General features: G+C 43.9%; 1 protein-coding gene across 2 annotated transcripts in view; it reads right to left on the bottom strand.

Moving 5' to 3' along the window:
- Positions 1-13025, bottom strand: part of ITGBL1 (integrin subunit beta like 1) — a 314537-nt gene that overhangs the window by 145615 nt on the left and 155897 nt on the right. The window contains exon 7 of one of the 2 annotated variants that reach the window (XM_060191829.1): positions 8499-8645. The exons of the other annotated variant lie outside the window; for it this stretch is intronic. Coding sequence (XP_060047812.1) covers positions 8499-8645 — 147 coding nt within the window. The remainder of the gene's footprint in view (positions 1-8498; positions 8646-13025) is intronic. 2 annotated transcript variants of the gene reach the window in all.

Raw genomic sequence — 13025 nt, 5'->3', positions numbered from 1 at the left:
TGTGAAGCAACTCCCCTGCAAGTGGGGAGCCGGAGGCTCGATCTGGGATCTTTACGCTGGTCCTTGCACATTGCACCACATGAGCTTAAACCGCTGCGCTACAGCCTGACTCCCAACTCTTACTTTTAATAATTATAGGCATTAGTGAAAGGAGTTGGATAGAAGGTAAAAGTTTATAACACAAAAGGACAAAACCCATTAACAAAAGAGATAATACTGACAGACTGCTAAAGCTGTCACTCTTGGTGGCTCAGCACCCCCCCCCCTTAATTTACTAGTAGAGGGAAAGTTGGTGAAGTTCCTTCTATAAAACATAAAGAATTTGGGCATAACTTTAATTGAAAAGCTCTAAAATCTTGGCATTCATTTTGAACTATGAATTCTACCCAAGGATTTCTGCAAATATTCTGTTGTAAGAATGTAAATGATGGCATTTAGAGCTTGCATAAAATAAAAGACCATTTAGATGTCTAATCAAAGAGGATTTGTTAAGCTCTTCCCTCTCCATGAATCAGAATATTGTTAAAGTATCCATTCTGTTCTTTTTTTTTTTAAGGTGCTTATTCCAATGCACCCAGAACATCCATCAAGAAACCACTGAGTTTGGTCACTGTTATTTGACTGGAGTTGGTCTTTTAAGAGTCAGTAACCACACAGGTATTTTTCGAAAATAATGATCATGCCTTCCTCCTAGTGACCAAGCTCTTCTGCTTCCCACATACTCGGGAACAACTCTGCAGACTTTTCAATGACTTTTCAGAAGAAGATTTATCAGGAATGTTGATTGGGGCTGTTTGTTCCTGTAAAAAGGTCTCTCTGACTCTCTCCCTCTCTCTCTCCCTCTCTCTCTCCCTCTCTCTCTCCCTCTCTCTCTGCCTCCAGGGTTATCTCTGGGGTTCACTGCCTGCACCATGAATCCATTGCTCCTTGTGGCCATTTTTTCCATTTTATTGGACAGGTCATAAAGAAACTGAGATGAAGGGAAGATAAAGAGGGAACGGTAGACACCTGCAGACCTGCTTCAAAGCTTATGAAGTATCACACCCCCCCCGTGAAGGTAGGGAGCAGGGGCTTGAACCTGGGTCCTTGTGTGGGTCCTTGCACTTAGTACTATGTGCACTTAACTGAATGCACCACTGTCTGCCCTCCCACTGTCTCTCTGTGCTGCATGTAAAATTTAAAGAACACTGTTAAAATCTCCCCCCTCCCTATCCCTTCTTCATACAAATTTTAGAAAACACAGTAAAATCAAAACAAATAAGCAAACACACCAGAAGTCACACTTTACCTCAAGGAGAGAAGTAATAGAAACAGCTGAGGTTATTTATAACTCTTTCTAAATCTTACCAATAAAGAGATATTAACTCAAATTCAATGTAGACAGGCGTATATTTAAGACTGATGCAAATATGCCATTCAGTCAACAGCCCACAGGTGCACTTACTCACCAGGAGAAAGAGCTAAGAACTTTGAATCCATTCTGTCTTTTCAATATCCCAAAAACACAACAGGTAGGAAGAGGCTACTTATTTTTTCTTTTTGCAAAAATTCACAAAGGCTTATGTCACAAGCTCTGGTTGGACCATCAGATATTTTAATCATCCTCACTGAGAGACCCAGGTTAACAACCTAGCCACCAGTTCAGCACTGCAAACATCATGCCAGAAAAAAAAAAATCACAGCTCCCTCACTGTCCTTGAGTTTCTGTGTTCTCTCTCTGTGTGTCTCTCTCTTTCACTTTCTCTCTTCCTCTCTCTCCTGTTGTTTCCTTCTTCTTCTTCTTCTTCTTCTTCTTCTTCTTCTTCTTCTCCTCCTCCTCCTCCTCCTCCTCCTCCTCCTCCTTCTCCTCCTCCTCCTCCTCCTCCTCCTTCTTCTCTTCTTCTTCTTCTTCTCTCTAACTCTCTCTCTCCCTCTCTCTCCCTATCTCTTTCTATCTCTCTCTTCTACCTGGGTTATCATTGCCTGCACAATAACTCCACCATTCTGTGTCATTCCTTCTGCTTTCCTTACTCATAGAGCAAGAAGGAGAGAGAGAGAGAGAGAGAGAGAGAGAGAGAGAGAGAGAGACCTTCAGTAGTGTTCCACTATTGTGAAACTTCCCCCTACTGAGGCAGGCTGGGGGCTTGAATCTGGGTCCTCACACATGGTGGGGTATGTATTCTACAGGGTCTGCCACCAGCTGGCCCCACGTGATACATGTCTCTTTTGCTCACCCCTTTTTGGCCAAAACCAAACATAGACTAAGGTGAAGAGCCTTCAGGGGACCGGGCAGTGGTGCATCTGTCCAGTGACATAGTTCTATGAGCAAGGCCCCACACAAGGATCTCATTAGTGTCTCAGCTCCCCACTTGGAGAGGGGACAGTTCACAAAGGGTGGACCTGGCTTGCAAATGTCTCTCTTTCTCTTCTCCTCTCTGCCTTCCCCTCCTCTCTCATTTCCCCTCTGTCCTATCCAATAAAATGGAAAAAATGGCCACCAGGAGCAGTGGATTCATAGTGCTGGCACTGAGCCCCAGTGATAACCCCAGAAACAAACAAAAACAAACAAACAACAGAAAACTTAATAAGAGAGCTGTATTTTCAAGTCAAAAAGACTTGAATGGCTGTCCTCCCATAACTCATATTAAGTCTGGGGGGTGAGAACACTGATTTGAAAACAGAGGAGGACACCTTCCTCTCCCAGCACAGGCCAAGGAGCATAAATCAGGGTGCAAACCTACATGGCATCTTCAGTGAGGATCACAGACACATGAAAAGACATTCACAGGCAATGGGCTGGTGACAAAGCTCACTGGGAATGCATGCTCTCCGTCACGCTTGTGACCCAAGTTTGAGTCTGGCTCCCACTGCGTTGAAGGGTGCTCTGGTGTTGTGGAATCTTTCTTCCTCTCTCATATATATTCAGAGGCGAGAGAAGGCAAGACATGGCGGAGTAAGAGCTCATGCCATCTTTGCCTGACAGACAGAAAGGATCCCACTTCGTCTTTGCCAGTTGAAATCAAACATCCATTTTCTTTTCAGGAGAAAAAAAAAAAAAACGCCTTCAATGGGTCCCCAGAGTGCTCTGCTCTGTGGCGGTCAGTCGTCAGTCTATGTTTCCAGGAAAAATGTTGCTTTTTCCCTTGGTCACAGCTGGCCAGTGGCTGTGGCTTTGGACTGAGGACTGATGGGCCTTGTAATTGTTTTCCGCGTTCAGGTAACCTCAGTCGCTGCTGCTGACAGTCACAACATTGCAAAACTAATCCCCGAAGAGGATTTCCAACTGGTGGTTTGCTTAAAACATTCAGTGTAAGGGGCTGAGGAAGTAGCTGTTTGGGATAGTGCTTTGCTTTGCCCTGTGCATGATCCAGATTTGAGCCTGGTCCTCACCACACAGAAGAGTTAGTGCTGTGGCCTGATTCTCTCTCTTAAAAAAAAAAATCTGGGAGTCAGGCGGTAGAGCAGCAGATTAAGCGCAGACAGCGCAAAGGACCTGCGTAAGGATCGGGGTTCAAGGCCCTGGCTCCCCATGTGGAAGGGAGTCGCTTCATAGGCAGTGAAGCAGGTCTGCAGGTGTCTGTCTTTCTCTCCCCCTCTCTGTCTTCCCCTCATCTGTCCATTTCTCTCTGTCCTATCCAACAACAATGACATCAATAATAATTACAACAATAAAAACAACAAGGGCAACTTTTAAGGGAAAATAAACAAATATTTAAAAAATATTTTTAAAAATCCAATGCCAGTGAATCTGTACAGGTAGCCTTTGAAGAAAGGGTCTCTAGCTGTCGGTTCTCTCACCAGACTGACTTGGTCTTCACTCTCAAAAAAATCTTCTATTTCGTAATAATCTCCTGGGAAGTCACTTCATCTGTTTATGCCACCCCAACCATTCCTTGCCTGAGTATAAACTAGAGAAGCTTACAATTTCTTTGCAAGTTACTTTTAAAAGGCTCACCTCAGGTATGAATAAATAAAAATAACTAAATAAAATAAAAAGTCAGGTGTTTCTGTACCAACTATTTGAAAATTGCTTTTATAAAATAAAATTTGATAGACCCTTGTCTATCAAAAATGATAGTTAAGTAAGTAGTGAATTTCCAGAAATGTTTATAGGATGCATAATTGTAGGAGACAAAAATGTGCTTAATGTTAGAGTTGATGAACTACTGAGATGTGAAGTCCACAGCAATTTTCCTAGTAGTTTTTTTGCATCTGCATTCTTTCAGTTATTTGTTTATTTGCTTTTCTCTTTATTAAAGAGAGACCAGAATAACACTCAGTTCTGGGATACATGGTGCTGGGGGGTTAGACCTGGGACCTCAGGTATGCAAGTTTTGTACTCTAACACTGATGTATCTCCTTAATTGTCATTTGTTATAGCTTTTGTCATCACCACTATAAGTTGATATTTTTACTTTTATTTATTATTCTTATTTTTATTTTACCAGAACACTGATCAGCTCTGGCTTATGGTGGTGCAAGGGATTGAACCTGGGACTTTGGAGCCTCAGACATGAGAGTCTCTTTGCATAACCATTATGCTAGCTACCCCCACCCAGATTTTTTTTTCAGACAGAAGGAGAGAGAAAGAAAAAACTAATTAAAATAGGGAAAGATTCCATGGTACGGCAGCTTCCCCCAGTGCCAAGGGAACCAGACTCTAATGTGGCCGGGTCATGTAGATGGTAAAGCAGGGATTCTTCCCAGTGAGGACACTCTCCAACTTATTACTTACATCAGTAAAGAGCCGTACTTTGAAGGAGACTACATGTTACTCTCCTTGCTGTCAGGACACTAGGCTTATTGAAGCTCTGTAATGGTAGCATTTCATTAATGCGGGTAGAACAGTGAGTCTTCTCTGGGGTTATTATAGACCATGAGGCAAGTCAGAAAGACTTTTGAAACTAACAGTGCCTTCACCCTCTTTCCCATCTTTCACTTATAATCATTAGGGGGAGATATCAGACAAAGGGAACATATCTGCAGTACAAATGATATTGGAGACTGGTAACTTTTTTTTTTTCACAAGAAGGACAGCTATGAGTAATCAAAAAGACAGACATTTATAAATAATGGCAAGGATATAGAGAAGTTGGAAACTTTCTGGTGGGAATGTAAATTGGTATAGCCACTGTAAAGACAGCTTCACACACAGTAAACAAGAGATATTGTATGACCCCATAATTCCACTGAAAAGTTTAGATCTAAGAGAGTGAAACAGAGGTTCATTCAAAACCATAAGCTCATAGAAAATGACTAGGTGCTAAGCACAGTTCAAATGCTCATCAAGAGATGAAAGGATAAACAGGTATAACCAGGCAGGTGAATATTAGCCAGCCATGAAAAAATGCTTTCCTCAAAGTGCAGTAATGCACCAACTTTGAAATGACTATGCTGAGTGGGAGAAACCACAGGTAAAAGATCACATCTTTGATGACTTCATTTGTGGAGAGTAATTATTGGGTGATGGGAAAAGTCATGACGTAGTTTTCTTTTTCTTTATTTTTTGCCTCCAGGGTTATCGCTGGGGCTCAGTGCTGGCACTACAAATCCACTACTTCTGGAAGCTATTTTCCCCATTTTTTATTGGACAGAACAGAGAAAGAGGGGGAGATAACAAGGAAGAAAGAAAGACACCTGCAGACCTACTACACCACTTGTGAAGTTTCCCTATTGCAGATGGAGAGCTGGGGGCTCTAACCGGGATCCTTGAGCTTTGCTAACCTGGTTTGCTACCACCTGGTTCCCTCATGGCATATTATTTCTATGGCTTTTCAAAGCAAAAATGCATCATGACTTTTCCATCAGCCCAGTGGAATAAAATTGAGAAGCTTCGGAAATAGGACATAGTGCAATGGCTTCTGGGGGTGAAAAAGGAAGGAGACCAAGGCAAGGCTGAGGAGGGCACTATTTTTCTGTGGTGGCAAGGTAGCTCTGGAATTGCAGTTTGGTGATGGTTGCCAACTTTTGTGAATAGATGAAAAAAGAAACACTAAGTCGCACAGGTCAGAAGAGTGAATCCTGTGTCATTTGAATTCTATCTCAATAAACACAGTCCTTTTCCTAAAAGAACACTGCACTTGAGAAAGAGGTTTCTAACCCAGCATTCAAACAGATGAAGTCTTTCTCCTTGTCCCCTTTCAGGAACAAAATACGTAATGACTTCAATGACCAGTCCCTCGAAAAGCATGGCTCATAATCAGGCAGCTGCTTTCCAGTCATGGGTGAAATTGTATTTCTCATGTTGATAAATCAAAAAGAATGGGACTGACTTCCCTACAGATGAATTTTCCTTTCTCCTCCAATTTGTACTGAGCTGGAAGCAAGTGCACACCTGAGGCTCCCGGCCTGCAGAAAAAACAGAAACTTCTCCAGAGCTAGTGGTTGATGCGCGCCTTTTCAGAAGCTAGCATCTCCAGAGAGTGTTTGTGAGTTTCTGAATTATCTGTGGACAATTGGATGGTCTTATTAGAAAGCTCTAGGCAAACAGCCAAGCCTCTTTCCTGTTCCCTTCCTAAATGCAGCACTGAACTGAAAAGAGACCTCAAAGCTAAAGTGTACAGACAGAGGATGAGTGTGTGTGAGAGTGTGTGTGTGTGTGTGTGTGTGTGTGTGTGTGTGTGTGTGTGTAGGGCAGTGAAGCAAGAGAGAGAAAGATGATATTTATCCCTGAGCTTTCACTCATACACGTCAGGAGTCTGACTTCCCTGGGCAGAAAAATCTCACCAGTGTGTCCTGGAACCTCATTTCCTCAGAGCCCCACCCCACTAGGGAAAGATAGAAACAGGCTGGGGGCATGGATCGAGCTGCTAACACGAATGTCCAGCAGAGAAGCAATTACAGAAGCCAGACTTTCCATTTTCTGCACCCCACAATGATCCTGGATCCATGCTCCCGGAGGGATAAAGAAGACGGAAGCTAACATTGGAGAGGGTGGGATATCAAGCTCTGGTGGTGGGAATTGTGTGGAAATGTACCCTGTCTTATCCTATAGTCCTGTCAATCATTATGAAATCAATTTTTTAAAAATCAGGGATACCGGGGCAGGGTGGTGATCCATCTGGCTGATTGCACATAGCACAATGCAAAAAGACCTAGGTTCAAGCCCCCAGTCCCTACCAGCATGGAGAAACTTCATGAGTGGTGAAGCAGGGCTGCAGGTGTGTGTCTCTGTTTTTCTCTCATTTTAAATATTTTTACAAATCTTTTTATTTTATTATTGGATAGAGACAGAGAGAAATTGAGAGGGGAGAGGGAGAGAGATAGACACCTGCAGCCCTGCTCCACTACTCATGAAACTTTCCCCCTGCAGGTGGGGAACAGTGGCTTGAACCCAGGCCCTTGAGCACTTTAATTTGTGCACTTAACCAGATGTGACACCGTCTTGCCCCATTTCTCTCTTCCTCTCTATCTCCCCTTTCCCTTTCAATTTATCTCTATCCTATCAAATCAATTACATAACTGAAAAAGAAGATTTGACTTAAAAAGGAAAATGAAGGGAGGCCAGACAACATGCTCTGTGCTGCTCCTGAGGAGGATGGGTCCTGACATTGGGGCAGCTGGGAACATTCCTACTCATGACCACAGAATATGAGCTCAGACCTACAGGGACACAGAGGTCACACAGGCTCCTAAGCTGAATATGGGTCCCAGACCAAATCAAATCGATGGAGTTTACAGTCAACAATATTTATACCCCTTCCCCATATTAGGGAGCTACTCTCTTCCCTGATCCAGCTTTCTGGTCCTTCTGCCAGCCATGACATCACCTCCCCAGACAATAACTTGGATCTACCTGCATATCAGATTTCAGGCTCAGGGAAAAAAGAAACTAGTATAGCTATAGGCCCTTTGGAATATAACTAAAATATGACTCCTAGCTATATACAAAATGGAGGACCCCTCCCCCAACTCTTCATCTGCACTATTCCAGCCTTTAGGTTCATGATTAGTCAACAACTTGTTTGGCTTTGTATGTTAAGTCTCTTTTCAGCCACCAGGTTCCAGATGCTACCATCATGCCAACCAGACTTCCCTGGACAGACAACACCACCAATATGTCCTAGAGCTCTGCTTCCCCAGAACCCCTCCCCACTAGGGAAAGAGAGAGGCAGGCTGGGAGTATGGATCCACCTGTCAACGTCCATGTTCAGCAGGGAAGCAATTACAGAAGCCAGACCTTCCACCTTCTGCACCCCACAGTGTCCTGGGGTCCATACCCCCAGATGGATAAAGAATAGGAAAGCTATCAGGGGAGGGGGTGGGATACAGAGTTCTGATGGTGGGAACTGTGTGGAGATGTACCCCTCTTATCCTATGGTTTTGTCAGTGTTTCATTTTTATAAATAAATAAAGATTTTAAAAAAGGAAAATTTATAGAAGCTGGATTTACTATTAGTGCTGGGAATTTTGTCTCCTCTCCTTTGAGAGTCTTCCTTCATCATTGAAGTGAGTTACATGTGAAAGGAATCCATGGAGCCCCTGGTATCAGGGGCCGACAGCAAGAGGAGAGAGCTTACCTCTTCCGGAGCAAGGCAGCTGGGAGCTTCCATGACACTTCTTGACGCTTTCCTCAGCAGACAGCAGGCATGACTGTGGGTGCTCACACCTCTTCCCGGACCAGCCCACCTTGCAGTCACATCTGCCACAGTTACACTGCCCATGACCTTCACAGGGGAAACAGTGAAAGAGCCCAGCATGAGACACCACACAACTAAGGCGGCCTTGGCTTAGCTTTGAGGAGCAGAGTCCACAAATGAGTCAGGATCTCAATTAGCACCACAGGAAAACTATGGAGGCAAAGGCACTGTTATTCTCTCAAGGGCTTTCACCTACTTTTATTTATTTTTTTAATTGAATGAATTAATTTATTTTGAAGAAAGAGAGAGAGACAGACAGAGAGAGAGAGAGAGAGGAGGGAATTTGTGAGGGAAGGGGGGTGATACAGAAACAGAAACAGAAGACAACCTGCTTCCCTACTCATGAAACAAGTAGGGACTGGGGGCTTGAACCTGGTTCTTCGCACACTGTAATGCATACACTCTACCAGGTGCACCACCACTGGACCCCTTACACCTGACTTACACTAGTGAATTTGTTGAGGGCTAAAGTGAAACAAGTTCAGTTCACATAAATAGTGTTTTTGTTGTTGTGGTTGTTGTTGTTTGTTTGTTTGTTTCTAAGGAGGAAACTAGAAATGAGAACCGATCAAAATTCAAATGGCACTGGGGCCTTGGAGGAGTATCTGAGGGGCCAGAGGCCAGATGGGGCCACATATGGTTGAAAGCATGTGTTACAGTGCACAATGACATGGGTTCAAGTACCCAGTTCCCACCTGCAGGGAACTCATGGGCAGTGACACAGTGCTACAGATGTCTTACTTCCTCTCCCCCTACCGCCCCCTTCCCGCTCTGTCTCTGTCCAATAAATTAATACTTGAAATTGCATCCATTCAAAGAAAGGTAAGAAATGCGGTCTTTGTCTCTGGATTCTCCAAGTGTGGTTCTCAACACCTTTGAAACTCAACTCTGTAGCTTAGCCTACAGAGCCTCAGCATAAAACCAGTGTCTTGTGTGAAGTTCACAAATCTGGAGATAAATTTTGGAGCCTTATCCTTGCCATTTTCACCCAGGCTTTCTTATTGGTTACTTATTGGTTTAATCTTATAACCAGATGCAGCTAGAACCACTGAGTCTCTCTTAGTCTCTTGCTCTTCGTTTTACACAGTGTAACAGTAACCTGCTCATGCATTATGTTTTTTGTTGTTTGTTTATTTTAATTAAGAGAGAAGGAGAAATGGAGGGAGATGGGGAAGGAATGACACATACACAAAGGGGGGAGAGAGAGGGAAAGGGGGAGGGGAGGGAGAGGGGGAGGGAGAGGGAAAGGGAGGGGGAGGGAGGGGAGGGGGAGGGGAGTAGAGGGGGAGGGGAGGGGAAGGAGACAGGGAGGGGGAGGGGAGGGGAGGGGAAGGAGACAGGGAGGGGGAGGGGAGGGGAGGGGAAGGAGACAGGGAGGGGGAGGGGAGGGGGAGGGAGAGAGGGGGAGAGGGAGAGGGGGAGAGGGAGAGGGGGAGAGGGAGAGGGGGAGAGGGAGAGGGAGAGGGAGAGAGGGAGAGGGAGAGGGGGAGGGGAGAGGGAGAGGGAAGGGGGAGGGAGAGAGAGAGAGAACGAGTGAGCTGTAGCAATGTTTCACCACTTGTGAAACAACTTCTTTACAGGTGGGGACCAGGGACTTGAACCCCTGGGTCCTTGCACACTTTACTGTGTGTGCTCAACCTGGTGCTTGATGCACTGTTTTCATGGGGTAAACTCCAGGGTCACTGAGAAATTGAGAGTTAGTTGGCTTTGCAGAAGAAACAAGTACCAGCATCATTTAAAACAGAAAAAAAGAAAAGAAAAGAAAAGACACAGCCACCCGTCACTGCAGTCTCAGCTGATGCTGAAGCCAAGAGCAAGGGGTCAGTGGTGTGGGACTCTGTGAAAGCTTGGTAGAGCTGCGGGGAGCTCTCCCATCCTTGGATGGAGGTCTGGAAAGACACCCCACTTGTTAGTCTCTCTCCTTATAGAGATGAGCCAAGAGGGAAAAGTCTCCCAGACTCAGTTTCTCCTTGTTTGTCTCCCAAGATCACAGAAAGCCTACAAGCCTCTCACACTTAGTTTCCCCTGCTAGCAGCAGGCCAAATGGTTGCCTGCTTTAGATTCACTCAAAGTTCACACATCCACTTCATCTTTTGTCACAAAACAAAGGAGAACATAATCTACCGTACACCTCCCCAACTACAGTGAAAACCCCAGATCCTATTTCCTTGTGCTCTTTGATATCTGTGATTTACATCAAGTTTTGTTTTACTTCTTCTCTACCTCACCTTACTGGTTTAACCCCTATGCTTCTCTCAAATGCCTTTGGATAATTAACTTCCTGCATCATGGAGACTAATTGTCTTGACCTTTATGTATCACATCAATTCTTGTTATACCAGCCCCGTACCATAGGGGCAAGCTGACCTTTAAGAAACCTGTAATTTCTGACATACGAGAAAAATGTTCTTTGTTTAACTCTCTATATAGACTGTACCCATCTCCAAATAAATGAGTGCTTGTACCAGAATACTCCCCAAGGCCTCCTTTCTAAATTGTGTGGTTCCTAGAGCCGATGAGGGAGGGTTGGTGGCTTACCCCCTGGTGGGAGCCACTCCACGTGAGCGCCAGCAAGTGGAATATAAGAGATGCAGAGTCTCTTCCTCCTCAATGTTTCCCCTCCTCAGGTCCTCAGGCTCTACACATCTCTGCTTCAGACCACCCCAGCAGAATGGATGGGAGAGACTACGCCTCCTACTTTTACCTTGACTAGCTAATGCAGAGTAACTCCTGCCTCTCACTTCAACTGCAGCTGCCCAACTTGGGTCTCTGCATAGACAGTAGTTGAGAAATCAGAACAGAAGGGGAATCACAAAGCAGAACTTGGACTGAGTTTGGTGTACTGCACCAAAGTAAAAGACTCTGGGGTGAGGGTGGGAGATTGACATCCAGGTCCTAGTACCTGATGGAGGAGGACCTAGGCTGGGGGTGAGAGTGTTTTGCAGAAAAATGAGAAATTTTGACACATGTACCAACAACTATACCTACTGGAAATCATTAATCCCCCAATAAAAATTTTAATTTACTCAAGAATTTGATATACAAAAAAGAGGCCAGGTAAGCCCCTGAGTTTCTTTATCATTGAACAAGAGGTATGAGAGTGCTTCCATGAGCACTCCCATGGGAACACAAGAGCCTGCCCACCTTATTGGGTATGAAAGTAGGTTCAAATCCTGATTCTGGTACTGACAGAGTGAGCCTAGTCAAAGGGCAATTTCTTTTAAGTTTTATTCTCTTTGATTTTAAATAGGCTCATATTTTATTTTCTATGGATTTATCAGGAAATACCTATGGCATCTCACAAAGACCCATGTGGATGAGCTATCGTCCTTTTTTATCTATTTATCTATTTGTTATATATTTGCATGCACATATGGAACAGAAAGGAAAGCAGGATAACTTCAAGTGAACTTGCCAGAACTTGCCAAAAACTTTCAGATGCTAAATATTAAAGATGCAGAATCAAGCAGATTTCTATGGTTTTCGTGAAAGTGCACAGAGAATATATAGTTTAATGAGAGAGACAGAGAGAAAGGCAGATACATAGATCCATAGATATAGATTGATTGATCAATCAGTAGATAGACAGATAATGAGAGATCCACAGTGGTGCTGTGGATTAAACCCAGGACTCTGGAGCTTCAGGTCTGAAAGTCTTTTGTATAACCATTATGCTATCTCCCCTGCATTTGGAGAGTCTTAAGGAAATACAATCACAGCTTTTATGTAAATTCAGGACAGTGAGATGGATGACAATTCAAAGCTATTTTGACCTTGGAGTCTCATATGAATATCTACCATACAGTGTGGGAATTGGCCTCTGCTCAAGACTAGTTTGACTCATCAATATTCCATGAAGTTAGGAGGCACATGCCTCTATCGTGAGTTTGAAAGATTGGACAGTTCCTATATGTGAACCTTTTTTTTTCCCCCACTAACCTGATTCTTCCTGAAACAAGCGTAGAACCAGAGGGCAACATATTAAGGATCCCTGAATACAAGTCTCTCATTGAACACTAAGTTCAATTTAACATGCATCTATTAAACACATAACATGTAAATATTTTAGACAACAATTTTTAATTTTTTTAATATTTATTTATTTATTCCCTTTTGTTGCCCTTGCTGTTTTATTGTTGTAGTTATTATTATTGTTGTTACTGATTTCATCTTGTTAGATTGGACAGAGAGAAATGGACAGAGGAGGGGAAGACAGAGAGGGAGAAAGATAAGACACCAGCAGACCTGCTTCACTGCCTGTGAAGCGACTCCCCTGCAGGTGGGGAGCCAGGAGTTCGAACCGAGATCCTTACTCGAGTCCTTGAGCTTTGCACCACCTGCACTTAACCCACTGCACCACTGCCCGACTCACAACAGTAGCTTTTAAAACAGTTCTTAGCATGTCGA

Source organism: Erinaceus europaeus, chromosome 5 (assembly GCF_950295315.1).
Source record: "Erinaceus europaeus chromosome 5, mEriEur2.1, whole genome shotgun sequence".
NCBI lineage: Eukaryota > Metazoa > Chordata > Mammalia > Eulipotyphla > Erinaceidae > Erinaceus > Erinaceus europaeus.
This window is presented reverse-complemented; position numbering and strand designations above follow the sequence as displayed.